The following is an 18,867-nucleotide window of genomic DNA, read 5'->3' on the forward strand; positions in this document are numbered from 1 at the left end:
TGATACAGTTCTGCACAAAGAACTTTATCAAAATGAGATAAAATTACAATTACTGCTTAATCCTTTGATGTATCAAGGACTGGCTAAATGACAATACACAATGTAGTTACAGTTTGCTGATACACTCATCACCCAATGCAACACTACCAACTACCGCCACTTTGCTTACTGGAAGCTTGAAGTGGTGAAACATATGTTTACTCTCCCAAGCAAAGCTCCACTAACTGACAACTCCTGTCTCTTCCATCATGCAATATGAGTGATGTCTTTTGAGATTATGATGGGCATTATGGAGATCCAATATTCCTTGCATTTCGAGAGTATAGCTCTAAAACGTTTTCACAGGATGGCCAGTAAACAGTCCAAATTAATCCTACTGGCAACTCCGTCTGGCGAGCTGATCAGGTGGGCCACTTTAATTGATAGAGAGTTACCAATCCTGTTGTTAGAGAGTTATACACTAGCTGATCCAGAGGCATTCAGTTAAGCTAGTGTGTAATCTAAACATCTCTACCGTGCCAACTAGTGACTGGAGGGATTCCGAGTAGTGTGTACACAGGAGCAATTGTCGAGGCCACATTAGGTCAAGGAGCTAGGTACAGTCTGTCCTCATATAGCACGATAGTTGCGTTCCTGGAAATCCTCGTGCAATGCAAAATCGTGCAATATAAACAACAGGCCCTATGGGAAAAGTAGGGTTAGGTGCCGACCACCCAAGATTGAACACACATTTGGAACCAAAACATTACCAAACACAATAAATAATCGGGTAATTTTAATCGTTATAAAATACTTACATATTTTATAACGATTAAAATACGTAATAAAAATAATATTATATTATAATAAAGTATTTTTAGTATTTTTTAATACTAAAAAAGTATTTTTTACGAATAAAATACGTATTTTATTCGTAAAAAAATTATTATATTAAATAAAACAGTCGTAATAAAATACTTACGTATTTTATAATACGTAAGTACTGTATAAATTATAATACGTAAATCGTAATAAAATATTGCTAATGCTTTTGCTTCTATCGTAAGCAAACTTGCTTTTTGTTTGATTTTCTATCCAAAGAGATGACAGCCGTTCCATCTCTTCCAATTCTTTGTGTCTTAATCTAATGGATTTTAATTACACTTTGAGTTGTTCCCGCTATGAAAGTTGTTTTTATTTTCTCCGCATTCTTTGTAATTCTCGGCGTTGCCTCATTTAGGTCTGTAGCAAGTGCAATATCACATGGTCTTTCATTTCGCTCAAAGCGTTTCACAATTTCATATTTTTTCTCTATTGACAGAAGCGGACTGGCCATAAGCCTTACGGGGGAAACCACGGTGGGCCGGAGGCCGGTGTGATTTTGGCCATAAACCGTAGTATGAGGCCACTATAAATTTTCCCGGGTAAGAATTTTTGATCCAGTCCGCCTCTGTTTATCGATATTGCTTTTTTTTTTTTCTCTCTGAATGTGCAGTGTCTTAGCCAGGATGCTTCATTTTCACACCTTTTAAGTATTTTACTAATTTTTAGGGAATAAAGCACAATTATAAAACGAGGAGGCACGCTTGATACACATAAACAAAGCTGCGCGCGTGTAGCAACTGAATAAATAACACCGTAAAGGCCGAGATACACTATTAATTAACACCTCGCATTTTACTAAAGCACATTTTTGGAGGTTACTACCATAAAACAATAAAAACAATTTCCAGTTGCGTTTCTGCTAGTGGAATCTGTTATAAACTGGTAGTAAACTCCATCTAATTGCATTTGCGATTATATCGATAGCTGGAATTGTGTTGGTTTTTACGTTATTATGGTGAAATGTGTTTCCCCTTCACTGATATAAAACACATAAATACATTTTTAGAATCTTCTTCTTTCCTATCGTGTTGCGTTCAGTTGGGGTGATTCCGCGTTCGACTGCCATTTCTTGTAAACACAAAGGCGAATCGTGTATAAGCGAATTCGGTTCGTGTTATATAAGATAACGTTCCCCTATTTATAAATCGTGTATGATCGAATTCGTGTAATGCAAACACGTGTTATACGAGGACCGACTGTATATATTCTTGATGTACATCCTTCCTTGCTGTGGATAATGTGGTGCACGCCATCTGGTGCACATATCCAAACATTTCATTAATTTGTACATGCTATCCCCCCCCCCCGCCACCACCTGATCTATTAAAAGCATCACTGACAGTCAAAATTAACAGAACTTATTTGCAAAAAATTTAAATCTAAACCAAAAACATTATTTTCCTAAATTTCACAAATAATATATGGACAGTCTGCATTTAGTTTCAATCTTAATGATATCCACTATAATCTGCCAATCCCAACTAACTCTTTCTAACAAAATCCCAATTATCGGTTCAAACACCACTCATCTCAGTTGCCAAAATTATTCACTCTATGGTTTCTTTCACTCAAAGGTAGTGATAAGTGCCACCTTTGAGTGAAAGTTTTTAGTTTACTAGTTGTGCAGAGCAAGATGCTGAAGTTCAGATGCCCAGATACAGGTATCAAGATGCAGATGTCGAGATGAGGATCTTGCAATTACTAATGACCTCAGACGGTTTGTTCATTTACCTACCAGAAAACCAGATAATCCTAACTACACCCAATACCCTTGTTCTTTTCCTTATCAATATCCCTTCAAAGTACATAGCAATGTCAGTGGTTCTCTAGGTACCTAAGATTATAACTTGGTGATGGTCAGAGTCTCTCTCTCTCTCTCGTGGTCAGTCTTAGTTTCATCTCATTTAGCATTACAGGCATGAGAAATGGGATGACTCACATGATTTCTATTCTTCTTTTCTTTGGATTGCATTACTGTTGCAACCTGATGTTTCTATTTCATCTTCAGCTAAATACAAAGCTAACTTACTAGCATCCTACTTTTCTTCTAATTCTTGTATTATTGATCTTGGTAAATGACCTCCTAAAATACCCAAACACTCCATTCAATACCTCCCTCTAATAGGAGGATGTTAGAAGAATTCTGAACAATCTTGATGCCAAGAAAGTTCTAGATTCTTTTGGGATTTTTCCACTTGTTCTTGAAACCTGTGCTCTCGAGCTCTCTCCTTCTCTGTGTCACCTTCCCACATTTTTTTTTATTCTACTGGTGTTTTTGTATCTGTTTGAATATGTGCTCATATCCAGTTAATTTCTAAAAAGGGTAACAAATCCCTCCTTTCCAATTATCACTCCACTGTAGTTACCTCTACTCTTTCCATAGTAATGGAGCAATTCTTCAAATGCCAACTCTTAAACTATCTAAAAACACCTTCTATCTGACCAATGATCACCAACATGGTAACGTACCTTACTTTACTCATCATTAGAAAAATTTGATGGGAAAAGCTTGTTAAAATTCAAGCAGTTGCTCTTCACACTTCTAAAGCATTTGATCATATTCAACATAAAGATATTCTAAAAACCTATCTTATGGATTGTCAACTGCTTAAAGAAGCAAAGTAGGATCACCTAGACAAGACTGCAGTTATAGTTCAAACACAGCATAGGTTTGTTAAGAGGAAATCTTGCCTGACCAACTGGATTGGATACTATGATGTGGTCACAAAGGAACTGGATGCAAAAAATAATTTTGATATCATATACCTGGATCTCTGTCACCTTCCCACATTTTTGTTATTCCACTGGTGTTTTTGTGTCACCATTCTTTTGATACTGTTGCACATAAAAGACTGCCATACAAATTGGAGCAGTATGGCACTGAGAGAAAGTTGCTGCCATGGATAAAGATACGGTTGAGTGGGAGAAGATAAGAGTGATAATCAATGGACACTGCTCTTCACAGACTAATGTTATTAGCGGAATCCTCCAGGATTAGGCATTGGGACCATTGTTGTTTTCTTTTACTAGTATAGTTTGCATTTTTATGTATTATCATATTCATTTTTCGTTTAGATAAAGGTAAGAAACTTAGTGAATCGATGTTACATGGTCTGAGGATCCTAAAGAAGTGTGTTTGTAATTTCATATTTCATCATATTTTACACATTAGGTCATAATTTTAAAAAAATATAAGAAATATCATATTTAATAGCATACTTTATACTTGTCGACATAAAATTTTCATATTTCGTCTTATGATAATCGACAAATTATTTATCAAATTGATTTAAAATATATTTCTAAAAAACCATGGGAATTTACATTTAATCATTTCACATTCCAGCGTGGGCGGGCATGAGCAGCTAAATCCCAAAGTTATTTTGATTGGCTGGTTAGTCACTAACGACGACATATTAGCATAATTTTAGCTATAATTTAAAACTTTACAGTAGTTTCGCCTTATACTGAGTTCAATGAATTATTCGTTAAACTTATTTTATACAGTAGAAACTTCAACTGTTGGCAAAATGAAGCCAAAATCGAGCAAAATTGAGCTTTTTTAGAAAATGGATTTCTTCTGTGGTCAAAGAAGAGTCTAAAGACACATACCAAATGGATGGAAAAATAATATATTGCAACACGTGCAATAAAGGGGTACGTAAATTAATTAGTTACCTGGTAATAGATCTATCATAATTTTTATTTTTGGATGCTTCAATATATGGACATTCCAAATTTAATGCTCATGCTTATTAGTTTTTTCATATAAATCAGAAAATAATAATAATTTTTATAAATAATCTTAAATAAATATATAAATACTTTTTTAAGGTTCCATGCGTGAAAGTATCCCAATTACAACAGCATAACGTTACTGCTTTGCATGAAGCAAATGTAAGGAGAAGCGAATATTAGCAGATGATAGAAGTAGATTAACTCCAAAATATTTGGAGTGGATACAGGTATCACAATGCTATAGAAAGTACTTAGCAACTTAAGTGTTAGTTGCCTAGTACCTTAGCCTATACATTTTGGTTTTTGTACGTTTAAAAAATTTTATTTTAATGTTTATACTTAAAAAAAAAAAAAAAAAACAACTTGCAAATTGTGATATTTTCATTATATTACTTGTTAGAAATTTGTATAACAAGTTGTTGTATAACTTTAAAAGAATAAATAAAGTAGATATTATTAGGTCATAATTTTAGGTTCCATGCGTGGAACCTAAAATTATGACCTAATAATATTTACATTTATATGGTATGTAAAGGTAAACTATTTTGTCATATTTAAAGTCATATTTGGTTAAATTTAATGATATATTTTCATCATGTTTTGACATTTTTAAGGTCATAAAAATCGCAACCCTATTTATCAGTCATATTGATGAAGGTATATGTCCAAGTTTGCAGATGATACAAAGGTTGGTAGGGTTGTTAATGACAGTAATGATGGTACACTGCTACAACAGGATCTAGAAAATTTGGGAGATGGGCTGAGAGGTGGCAACTGAAGTTTAACATTGACAAATGCAAAGTACTGCATATGGGTAGCAGTAACCCCAGAGTAATGTAACAAACTCTGTGGTACTACACTCAGGGTAGTGGAGAATGAAAAATACCTGGGGGTAATTGTGCAGCCAGATATGAAGTTTTCAGAGCAGTGCAGACAGGCTGCCAGAACAGCTCAATGGTGGTCTTGTCAATGATATACAGCAACTGTGCTAGCAGGGATAAGGAGATAATCATCCTTTTGTATATGGCAGTGGTCAAGCTGCACCTTGAGTACGGCACAGAGATGTCGTGGTCTCATTTTAGGAAGGATGTAGAGCTGGTGGAACGAGTATAGAGAAGGGCAATGAGAGTGGTGAGGGAAACAAAGTAGTGCTCTTACCAAGATTTTTTTCTGCTCATTTCACTTTTCAAGATTATACTTAATTCAACTGAGTTCCATGAGATGAATCATATTATCCTACTTACCTTTTCAACACTTGCAAATAAGGCTTGGGCCATTTCTAGGCACTCCTAAAATGAAAAATTAAAAATATATGTAAGCCTTTAAGTCATATATACAGATAAACATTATATTTATATAATAATTACTATTAAACCTAGAGTTAATTCCAAAAACTTTGTTGATCATTTTTAATTACTATATTCAAAATTTTTACTTTACACCATAACTGATGAAATGCTAATGCCACTGCTTTAGCAACTGTACATTATTCATTCTTTTTAATAATCTGTTGTAATGCAGCCTAATCAATGTAAAACAAACTAATTATATTATAAACTTTTAATTCTAATGCAGATCGATCAAAATCAAATAAAATAAAGCCTGCCATCATGTACTAACCTTAACTGGCTGTTGACCTGATTAAATGCTATGTTTAGCGTATGAAAATTATTAAAAATAACGAATATTAAAAGAAAAATTAAAATCACAAAATAAGTAAATAGGCTCCATTAGAACAGTATGTATATATATATACATATAGTCAGAATCTCTCTTTAACAAACTTCCATATAGCAAATTTTTTTATTACATTGTTTCATTACATTGAAAATAGTTTCCGTATAACAAGAAAATTTCTGTATAACAATCTGATTTTGAGAGACCTGGATATGCACTGTTCCCACTTTAGGCAATTTAGGCAATAGAGCTGATGCTGTAGAAAGCAAAATTAAGGGCTAAAAGTATTAAGAAGTAAGAGCTAAAAGGTTTGAGAATTAAGAGCTAAAACATTCCACAATTTAGTGGTGCCCATAAAACCTATACAACCACCTCATCTGTAATGAAAAGTCACGCTGGCCAGCTGCTATCTCTGTGTCCACAGCCACTGGAAAAGATTTAGGCATATTCCCGACATAGACATTGCCTCTGGTCAACCCCATTTTTCTACTGTAAGCACCCTATTAGAGAATTAGGGGGCGGAGAGAAATTCCTTTATCCCAGAAATTCATCTGATGTTTCGCAGAAATGTGTCATCTACATTTTTAGTAAATTTCATCTGTCTGTTTACACAAGTGGTCCCTAAATTAGTTTTGTTACAGCTGCTGTGCAAGTAACCTTACAATGTCTAAGAGGAAATCCTTGAGAGTGGAAAAAGTAGAAGTGCTTAATAGTGTAGATGTGTAGATAGAGGCATTAAAAAAAAAAAAGAAAATTGCTTTAAAATTTGATATCTCTGCCAGTAGCGTGTCAACCATTCTGAAACACTGTGTTTCGATTGTGAAACTGTTTGAGGAAACAGGAGCCAGTAGGAAGCATGCGAAATTATGCCTGTATGAAGATGTAGATGAAGCCATTGTTAAGTGGGTGAAGCTGATTCGAGACCAAAACATGCCGATATCAGGGCCATTAATAAAAGAAAAGGCTATGGAGTACGCATATTTTCTGGAGTCGTAAAACCTTCCAAGCCAGTTCTGGTTAGCTGGACAAATTTAAAAAGTGCCATGCTTAGTCGAAAAAGTTATTTCTGGTGAAAGCGGAGATGTAATCGAAGTAGACTGCGTCCAAAGGAAAGAAACAGTTTAAAAAATTATGGAGGACTGTGAGCCCAAAGATGTATTCAATGGTGATGAAACAGGTCTATTTTTTAAATGTTGGCTGAACAAGATACTGACTTTTATAGGTGATAAATGTTCAGGTGGTAAAAATAGGAAGGAGAGAATTACAGTTTTGGTTGGCGCAAATGAAAAAGACCCGGGGTAATTGTGTAGTCAGATATTAAGTTTTTTGAGTAGTGCAGACAGGCTGCCAGAACAGGTCATGAGGTCTTGTCAATGATATACAGGAATTTTGCTAGCAGGGATAAGGAAGTGATTATCCCTTTGGATAAGGCAATGGTCAGGCCATACCTTGAGTACTGTGCACAGGTGTTGAAGCCTCATTTTAGGAAGGATGTAGAGTTGCTTGAGCGAGCACTGAGAAGGGCAACAAGATTGGCGAGGGGAACAAAGGGGTGGTCTTATCAAGAAAAGCTTTTTAAGTTCTGTAAATTGCAGCATCTGGAGACTAGGCACCTGCAAAGTGATCTGATTGAGGTGTATAAGGCCTTGAATAGAAAGAAGGATGACATAAGAACCAGAAAAACCAAGTTGATTGCTACTAACTGCCCTGCCCACCTTCACTCGGTAGTATCAAAACTTACAAGTGTGAAGCTTGTTTTCTTCTGAATGCCTTGTCTAAACTGCAACCAATGGACCAAGGCATTATCAAGGATTTGAAAATGCACTACCAAAGGCGCATACGAAAAAAATTATACCGAGAATAGAAACCAACCAACCTATAGATTCTGTTATAGATTTATGGATGTGCTTATCGGAGTTGGTGAAAGTGTGGAGTCAAGGTGTGACGGAAACAATAATTAAGAATTGTTTCACAAAAGCAGGTTTTGCTAAAATGCCAATTAACAGTGATGAGAGGGATGAAATACTATAAGATATTGAGCAATCTTGGGAAGAACTCCAAGCAAGAAGTTTGATCAATTGAGAAATTGCTCTTGATGAAATTTTAGAAGTTGATAATAATGTCATTGTAGCAATATTTGAGTGACTCCAACATTTTCGAGAGTATTCAAAGAACTCGTGACAATATCGACGATGAACTGGATATGAAAATGAGGGCAACAAAGGCAATGAGTACAATAATTCTGAGGGAAATAATAAACTTACCAAACACAAAATGTTGGCAGCATTTGAAACTTTGCGTTGAGGTCTTCAGTATGAAGAAAATGTGCCAGAAAATATATTTGTGTTTAAACAAATGCAAACATTTTTATAAACAATATACAGTAAAATTCAGCATATAACAAAAAATAAACAAATATTTTAAGAAATAATTCTTAAAAGCGCAATAATATATCGTACGCATCATATAAGTAGTCATTTCTTAATATGTATGTATTAACAAATTAATTGTTTTCAAATGTTAGAAAATTTATTCATTCCCACTTATTTCTGATTTATTTCTCATCTTTTATTATATTTCTGAAAATATTGAATTAGCTATTGACATCTCTTAGCTGTTGACATCAGCTAACAGCCTTGTACATATTGTAAATATTATACTCCCAGCCTCTTTGGTGTCTTACATCCTAGAAAACTTGTACCCACCGATTAGTTACTATGGGGGTATAGGTTTTGTATAATAGCACTGTATATACATTTTGACATAATTTTAACCACCATTACTTTAACAACGTTACATAATTGACTTAAATATATGAAGTACACTCCCAGAACTATGTTCAAGGTTCTAATTAAAGGAATGGAATTTGCAACCCCGAACTGCCCAAGCCCATCTATTTCCCTCATATTTCATATACTTTTTACTTTTCTACTATCTATATTTTCATTTCTCGTGAGCTATTAGTTTACTGAATGCAATATCGAGATGCTATTTTCCTGCTTTACCAAACTTTTTTCACCTCAGCAAAGTTTAGCACCTAGTAATTGCTACTTTGTAAGCCAATTATTATTTTTTTTTATCCTGAGCAGTGCTTGTTCATGTATTTGATTCAACTTTTCAACGCACTTTTTTGTAATTCACTATCTACAACTTTCGACACACAGGGTTGCTATGGTATACAGCCTATACTTTGGCTTCATACTTCATTGGATTCAGGAAGTTTATTTTGGCTGCACACTTTGTCGGATTCAGTGAGTTATCTTTATATTTCATATTTAACTTTTCCTTTTTTCTTTCTGCCTCTGTTGGGTCAGGAATGAAATACACGATCACCATTCCTATGCATTATCTTGACCTTTAGGCCTAATCTCTTCAACTGCCAATTTCAAAATTTTCATATCTCCATCACTGTAATCTGTGCATATATTCCTTTAACAAAGAAGGCATTATTCTTAGTATGAATTATACAGGGTGTCTCAAAAATATTGGTACAAACGTTTAGGGGAGGTGGGTAACATATAAAGGAATGGAAATCGCATAGGAACCCATAACCGGAAACGTCACGGGAAAGTAGTAGCAGAGGCACAAGAAGCAGAAATGACACAAGACAGTAATTAGTGGCAAACATTTATTTGACATAATATTAACAATGGAGTATGAGATGGATGCATTTCATGATGTTACAACAGATGCTCGAACGTTTCACCGTGAGACGCGATGCATGTGTGACACCGACGCAGCATGGACTGGCGGACATGGTCAAACACACCTGGAGTTTCTTTGACAATAGCAACAGCGCAGATGAGTCTCGCCACGAGATCCATTTCCATCTCCACAGGCGATTCATACACGATAGATTTGAGAGCCCTCCACAGAAAGAAATCAAGGCTCAATAAATCAGATGAGCGTGGGGGGCCAGGAAACAGGTCCACCACGGCCAATCCATCGACGCCCAAAACGCCTGTTCAAATGGTCACGAACACACCTTCCATAATGGGCAGGTGCCCCGTCATGTTGAAACCAAATGTTGCATCTCACATTTGCTGGAACATCGTCAAGTAACCCTGATAGAACTTGTTCAAGAAAGATCCGATATTTAGTGGAGTTCATGCGGGATGGTAACAGGTATGGGCCGACTAAGCAGTCACCGACCATAGCTGCCCACACATTTATTGCGAAGCGATGTTGTGCCGCATGGAGGCACACACCGCATGGGTTGTCGTGAGCCCACACATGAGCATTGTGCTGATTGAATAAGCCTTCCCGAGTGAAATAAGCCTCATCCGTGAACAAAACATAGGCTGGAAAATTCAAGTCTTGAACACTTTCTTGGAGAAACCACTGCGCAAAAGCCACACATGCAGGATGATCTTGGGGGAGCAGTAACTGAACCCTTTGGAGATGAAAGGGGTGTAAGGAATCGTTGTGCCAGACACACTGTACACTGCAACGAGACACTCCTAAGGCAGAGGCAATGGCACATGTGCTGGTAGTAGGGTTATTCTGGACGGCATTCAACACACTTTCTTCCATGGCGGGAGTTCGCGTCGAACGTGGTCTGCCCACACTACTCCTGTTACCTCTAAATGACCCATAATCGTACAAATTTTGATGCACACACAGAAACAAACGGTGGTCCAGTACATGTCTGTCTGGGAAGCATTCTCCATAAATTCGTTGAGCGGCTCATACATTGCCCTCTGCTAATCCATACACTAAGTGCATGTCTGCCAGCTCACAGTTCGTATATCGATGCATGCACTTCGTGTGGCGACTACTGCTTGAATGAGTAAACCAGAAATTTTCCCTCTCGCGAACTGATGAACAGCGCCGTCTACCGACTTATGGTGACGTTTCTGGTTATAGGTTCCTATGTGATTCACATTCCTTTAGATGTTACCTACCTCCCCTAAACGTTTGTACCAATATTTAAGAGACACCCTGTATAGGCATTATTATAGAGTATGAATAAAAATGTAATTATTGACAAAGTATTTATTCAGATTTTTAAAGTTAATATTCGAGACAAACCTTGATACATTGAACTTTTTTTTTTTCTTTTTGAAATTAAACTGAAATAGGCTGGTGTACTAAATTTATATAATGTTACCTGTCTACTTTGAGAAGCAGGATCCACCAAAACTTCTTTTAGCTGTGCATTAGAAAATTCACCAGTTCTATAAGAAATGGAGCCAAGCCACTTTCTGTCTTTAAACACCTGAGGAAAAAGCAGAAAATATTCATTTAATTTATAATTTACTTCCATAAGCTAAAGTAAGGTATTTTTATTTTATGCATTAATTTTGCTAAAGCTAAAAAGTTTTAAGACTAGAGGTAATAACATGCTAGCATTACCAAAACAGATTACAAATTGGAGCAAAATGGTATTAAGGGTAAGTTGCTACAATGGATAAAAGGATGGTTGAGTGGGAGAAGACACGGTGGTAATTAATGGGTGCTGCTCTTCGTGGACTAATGTTATTAGTGGATTCCCACAGGGTTCAGTGTCGGGTCCTCTGTTGTTTTGTATATTTATCGATGATATTGATGAAGGTATATCAGGCTTAGTGTCGAAGTTTGCAGATGATACAAAGGTTGGCAGGGTTGTTAATGACAGTAATGGCAGTGTGCTACTGCAACAGGATCTAGATAATTTGGGCAGATGGGCTAAGAAGTGGCAACTGAAGTTTAACCTTGACAAATGCAAAGTACTGCATATGGGTAGAAGTAACCCTAGAGAAATGTACCAACTGTGTGGTACTACACTTAAGGTGGTAGAAAATGAAAAAGACCTGGGAGTAATTGTGCAGTCAGATATGAAGTTTTCTGAGCAATGCATACAGGCTGCCAGGGAGGGGGTCATGGGGTTTTGTCAATGATATATAGGAATTTTGCTAGCAGGGAAAAGGAGGTGATTATCCCTCTGTATAAGGCAATGGTCAGGCCACACCTTGAGTACTGTGTACAGGTCTGGAGGCCTCATTTTAGGAAGGATGTAGATTTGCTTGAGCGTGTACAGAGAAGGGCAACAAGATTGGTGAGGGGAATAAAGGGATCCTCTTACCAAGAGAGGCTTAAGTTCTGCAAATTGCAGTGGCTGGAGACTAGGCACCTGCGTAGTGATCTGATTGAGGTGTATAAGGCCTTGAATGGGTTGAGCATGCTGAATTCTGATGGGATCCTTCCACTTGTTCAGATTATGAACCTAAGGGGGCATAAATTCAAATTAAGAAAAGACAGATGTAGAATAGATGTGTGGAAATTTGCCTTTAGCCAGCGGGTGGTTAATTGCTGGAACAAACTTCCATCTATTGTTGTGGAAGTTGATAGGTTAAATAAATTTAAGGAGGAACTGGACAGGCATTTGGTGGGAATGGTGTGATTTTTTTTTTTTTTTTTTTGGCTGATGCTGCATAAGCTCACACACTTGCTTTCTTGCATCACATGCCACTACTACTACTACTAGATATAAACATATTGGAATGTCATAATTTTTTTTTTTTTTTTTTTTTACAGTATGCAACCTAAAAATAAAATACTAATTTAGCCTGTTTGATGAAAAGTTCAGAGGAGATTGAATAAAATTTTATTTCGTACAGCAAGATATCTAACTATGGCTAAAATGTCCAGGGCTAAAAAAAAAAAAAAAAAAAAATACTGCTCCACTCGTGTTTAGAAGTACTCTGTTACTCAGACATCAATGGGGTCTTGCAATGGCAATGAGTGGAATCATAAATGTGACAAAACAGCTATGGTGCTTGACTCTGTATAGTGCAGTTGAGGCAGCTATCTTCTAAACTGATTATTTTACAGAAAACAGTAATTTTTGTAATTTTAATTTCATCTATTAAAAAAAACATATATTCATATATTTATATATGTAACTTCATATAAACATTATACAGATACACATTACTCTTTCAGAGTGTTAATTATGAAATATATCACTATTTTTAATGGGAATTATTAAAGGCCTTTTCAATCAGGGCTGTAGTTAACCAATAGCAGGAGCAGGGAAAAAGTGCATTTTCAAGTTAAGTTATTCCAGGTTTTCTCTTCAGCCCACAAAATATACACCAAAAATTCCCAAAAACAACCAAAAGCCCTGTTGCTCGTGTAAAATACATTGATGCTGTGGGGGGGGGGGGGTTTGAGCTATTCTGGAGACTCTCTTTCTCTCAAGTGGAAAAGGAAGATAAAATAGGAATGCTTTTTCCTTTTCCCATCTTCAGGGAAAGGCTACATTGACCATGGTTTTATAATTTTGACTTTAATAAAAAGCTCAAAATGATAAAATATGCCATGGCCACTACCCTCTATAAGTTAAATATACACACAAAACAGAGTAAATGCAACTTTAAATGCCAACCCAGACAGTCAATGGCCTAAACAAAATGTAAATATGCAAATTAATTCCAATAATATAGGGACATCCATTGTTATTTTGCTGGATACAGTCAATAACTGAAATACAATCCTTTTTTTAGTTCACTGATGTAACAAGTGTTACATCAGCACTTGAAGAGGTAACACTTGTGAGTTCTTGGTTCCTCTATTATTAACTATTTATTATAAAAGTGGCACTTGTTCTTTGATGGGTGCATTAGCATTAGCATTAGCAGAGGCATTTGATGCAAGAAAGCAAGCTTATGCAGCATCAGCCAAAAAAAAAAAAAAAAAAAAAAAACCCACTTCCACTTCACCCCTCTGTTCATTTGAAATACCTGTCCAGCTGAGCCTTAAACTTATTTAGGCTATCAACTTCCACGACAAGGGATGGAAGACTGTTCCACCAATCAACCACCTGCAGGCATACATCTTCTTGGGTCATGCATTTTTGAATATTATATGGCTTGGTACACAGGAGCAAAATCACAACTAACCAAGTGCAACCTTAACTGCAACAGAAATTTTCGGTATTTATAAAGTGGTTTAGTGTTTTCTTTTTCAAAGTCTTAGTGATATTACCACATTGGTCACTATAGTAAAGTTAAATTTATGAAGTACGAGCATTTTATCAAACACGGGTACTTAAATTAAAGTTGCCCTCGCCAACGAGCAAATACCTAAACTGTGAGAATCAGCATAAACATATGACCCAAAGAAAGTTTAAGGAATTAATTATTAATGGCCTCTTGGAAGCAGACAAGGTGTGACTATTAAATAATGACATTGTTGTAATAAAATAATTATAATGAAATACTAGGGGGGTCCACCCCCCTGCTTGCTTCACTCACCAACCTCCACTGACGTAGACTTGAACGAGAAAACATTCAAGTCTACATTAGTCCTTTTCACTCTTTTAGCTCGTTCCATCAACATTCATCCATCTCCATTGTCATAAATGTAGATTTGGTCGAATTGTGAAATGTCTCTAACAGGCATTAAACTCATCCTTCCTCTCACCATGGCACCTCCTTGTATTCAGATCATATAAGGACCACCACCACCACATTGAAAGTATGTGGTTTTGGCATTAAAAGAGGCAAAGGTGTAAAGATTGTTGTACACCTGAATGTTTTCTCGGAAGTGTCTCCCTTTTTCTGTGTTGTCAAAGAACAGTGTTTAAAGGTTCTGGATAGGTATCTGCTGTTGGTAAACATACCTTCCCTCTGTGACAACACAAATGTGTGGCTCTTCCGAGTTTGCTGTGAAAAGATAATCCATTGCAATGTTGACATTCATCTACCATATCACCTAAATCGCAATATGATACTTCAGTGGTTTCTTTGTTATCAGGATCTTGTGACGATCTTACGTTACATCTGAGACGTTTAACAGTTCACTGAATTTCGGCCTATTTTTTGTCCATATTAGCTACATGTTTCCTGTAGCGTTGATTTTCCACTTGCTCCATCGTCATTGAACTTATTCTATGATTAGTTTTTAACCTTTCGGCATGTTTCTCTCTATATTTCCGCGAAGACTCGTGATGGTGTCGTTTTCTCTCTGAATCAGTGATTACCAATTTAGGTTGCGGCATTGTGTTAATTACTATGTTAATATGTATAATTAGCAAATCAAACGTCACGGATTCCAGACACACCTGTCAAAATGCACTGATCGATATCTAATCAGGAAACAGGCTACGCAATGCATGAGGAACTGTTGCATCCGGAAAAGCAGGACTAAAATATTTACAAACTATACAAATATTTAAAATATTTACAAATTACTATACTATTTACAAATATACAACCTATATCGGGTTCCTTCATCAGCTAACATTGAAATGGAACATCAAATGATGCAGGGCGTGGTCGTGTATTAGACAGTGAACCGTGTGCACGAGGTTGGTGAACGTTATGGAGGTAATTATGGCTCGAATAAGTGACGTAATTGCCTCACCCTCTTCTCCCATTGGCTCAAATAAATATCACTAAGGGAAAAACTTTTTTAATGTATAGAGAGTTTTCATAATTTACAAGTTATCCCCTTTTAATAACAGGGTTTGTTTGTTTGTTTGTTATTTGGTTTTTTAGGAGCATTAGCAACTAAGGCCATATTGCTCCACGATATGCGGTGGTCATTTGCTGACCTTTCCACTTCCTCCGTATTTGGTGGTGACGGGCTCGAACCTCAGTCTAATCAAGAAGCGTGTGCTACGCACTGTTGCTCCTTCCCACCTGGCTACGGAGGCGCCTTAATAACAGGGGATAACATGCCATGCCTTGGGTGTGCACACTGTTCTATATATGTCTTCCAAGCAGAGAAACATTTGTGGAAGTCATCTTCTGTAAGCCCTTTTAAAACTTCACTTGTTTCTTTCAGAATGTCTTCAATGGACTTAAAATGGACTCCCTTAAGTATACTTTTCAGTTTAGGGAAGAGAAAAAAGTTGAAGAGAGGTAGGTCTTGTGAGTAGAGTGCATGTTCACACATAGAGATTTGTTTTTTGGCTAGAAACTAGTGAACAGAGGGCATGTTGTGTGGAGAGCATGTTGTCTTGGAGCATCCAACCAACCATCCATCCACAATTCAGGTGTCTTCCTTCGAATTTTTTCATGCAGCCCTGTAAGAACTTCAGTGTACTATGATGTATTCAACCATAATAATTTCTTTAATATAGAAGAAAACAAAAAAAGCACAGTTTGGTTTTCATTTCTGATTTTGACATTCTTTTTTTGGTCTGGGGAACTGTTTTGTCTTCCATTGTATTGACTGTCTTACAGTTCCTGAATTGTACTAGAACAGCCAACTTTCATTGCAAGTAATTATAGTACCCAGAAAGTCTAGATCATCTTCAATTTTTTTTAAAACACCTTCACAAGCTTGGAGTCCTCTCATACTTTGTTCTTCGTTCAAAAATTTTGGCACCATCTTGGAATGCCTTTTTTTATGCCTAAATTTTCAGTTAAAATTTAGCTAACTGTTTCATTGTCCATATTGAGTTCTGATGCAACATTCTAATGCATAAACAATTATCACTTCTAAACCAATGCACTGGTCCACATTTTCATCAGTTTATTCGTGTATACCAAACAACCTGGTCATTTATCATCTTCGACATTTGCTCTTCTTCTAAAAATCTTTTATGCCATTCAAACACAAGCACTTGATAGAGTATGTTCCCCATAAACTTGACATAACAACTCAACTTTCAGTTGGTGCTTTCCTTAGTTCTGTTAAAAATTTGAGGTCGATCTGTCGTTCGATTCTTTTGTCTGTAATTTTTCTGGCAAACTGAAAAAACACAAGGTAATTAAAACCTATCTCACTGCAAAGCAAATGAGCTTGTTGGAATGTGACTTTCCAGACAACTAGGGAAAGATTCAAGGTCAACTTCTGTGCCTTTGCTTCACAGGTAGTGCTTGGTGGTAGTGGCTATGCACAGTCTGATTATTTAAAGCCAGACACCTCATATAAAAGAAAGGATATCAGAAGATGAGGGTATCAGCATTCCATAACTTCAAAAACAACATTAACAAGGCATTTTATGGTAGAGTTTGCCACAAGCCTAACTGTACTGTTTGCTTTATTAAGTAATTAACATACAAGATTAAATAAAAGGGTACTTTTGAGGTACCCTTTTGTTTCATCTTGTATGTTAAATTTGATGCAAGTTAAATTTGGCTTACTGTTAAAATATTTTAAGCAATGTAAAATAAACTGATTATATGCATAATGCATATGAGTGGTTGCAACCAGTCAGTTCCTTGCCTAGTTCAGATAATCAATGTACATTTCAAATAATCCAAGTTCAGATAATCAATGTACATTTCAAATAATCCAAGTTCAGATAATCAATGTACATTTCAAATAATCCAAGTTCAGATAATCAATGTACATTTCAAATAATCCAAGTTCAGATAATCAATGTACATTTCAAATAATCCAAGTTTAGATAATCATACTTCCACTATATTTCAAAGGCAATTATAAAAAACAAAGGAACTAAAAATTATTTTTCATAATCATCTTGTTAACATGATAGTGATGTGCTCCACAAAGTAATAACATTTTACATACACAGTAAACCTTCACTAGTCCAGAGTAATTGGGGGGGAGTCATCCAGATTAGTGAAGCAAAAAATAGCCCTAAAAGACAAAAAAAAACTTAGAACAGAAATAAATGGAAAATTTAATGATATAGGTAGTGCTGATGAAAATAAATAAATAAAAAAAATCACTGTAGAGCCTTTATTTAAAAATTATAAAAAGACAATACATTTATCCATTGATATATGGATAAATGTACTGTTTTTTTTATACATTTATCAGGTGGCGCTGACGTTGCATGCCAATGCCACTTGATCGTTCTGTGAACAGGAATACCACTTAAATACAGCTTCTTCCAGCAACACTTCTTTTGGCTTTTTTAATGTCTGTCTATTTGATAGACTGCTTTTATCACTCCTCACATTGAATTTTAAAGGAAATCCCTTTATAGATTCTTTTTGTTTATTAATATCTGACACAGCCTGTTGGCCAATACCAAATTCTTCAGCAATTTTTTTTCCCCAAGAAACACCATTTTCAAGTTGTTCTATCACTTTGAGCTTGTTAATGAAGGTAAAATGTTTTCTTTTTATTTCACTTTTCAAATCTTTAGAACTCATAATTATATAAAATATGTTAAGTTATGTACATATGTATATACGTATAAAGTAGGGCTTGCAAACCGGTTTTATAAAACCGGTTTTCATATTGAGTTGTTAAAACCGAAACCGAGCTTCTAAAACCGGATTCGAATATTTTCTTAGTCAGCCCTCGAATATAGTTTATTGTTACGCGCATTTTCTTTTGTTTGTTCGTTTGTCTGGATCGTTCAACTGCTTTATGTTTTAAACATGTTTTTTATTTTATTTTATTTTAAGGTACGAATCTCATGGGCAAGTGGCCCAAATCTAGGAGGGGTACCTTTTTATCCTCCCACCTGTATCATGGCACGATGCAGGTGTACTCATTTACGACTGAGTGAGTCAGAGTGATAGCGTAAAAGAAAATGCTCGACATTTCTCCGTTCCATCCATCTTATTCGCCAGGCAAGTTATGGAACGCGCCTTATTGATGGTTACCCACTAGAAACAGATTCGCTGAATATTGCATCAAATTTAATCGTAGAACGTTTTTTGCTTCTTTATTCCT

General features: G+C 36.0%; 1 protein-coding gene across 1 annotated transcript in view; it reads right to left on the minus strand.

The window, feature by feature from the left end:
- Positions 1–18,867, minus strand: part of LOC150088026 (uncharacterized) — a 276,978-nt gene that overhangs the window by 118,997 nt on the left and 139,114 nt on the right. The window contains exons 12-13 of the mRNA XM_090369988.1: positions 11,390–11,497; positions 5,847–5,891 (exon numbers count right to left, since the gene is read on the minus strand). Of these exons, the coding sequence (XP_090226114.1) occupies positions 5,847–5,891; positions 11,390–11,497 (153 nt within the window). The remainder of the gene's footprint in view (positions 1–5,846; positions 5,892–11,389; positions 11,498–18,867) is intronic.

This window comes from Mastigoproctus giganteus, chromosome 3 (genome assembly GCF_048544385.1).
Source record: "Mastigoproctus giganteus isolate SK-2022 chromosome 3, ASM4854438v1, whole genome shotgun sequence".
Lineage (NCBI taxonomy): Eukaryota > Metazoa > Arthropoda > Arachnida > Uropygi > Thelyphonidae > Mastigoproctus > Mastigoproctus giganteus.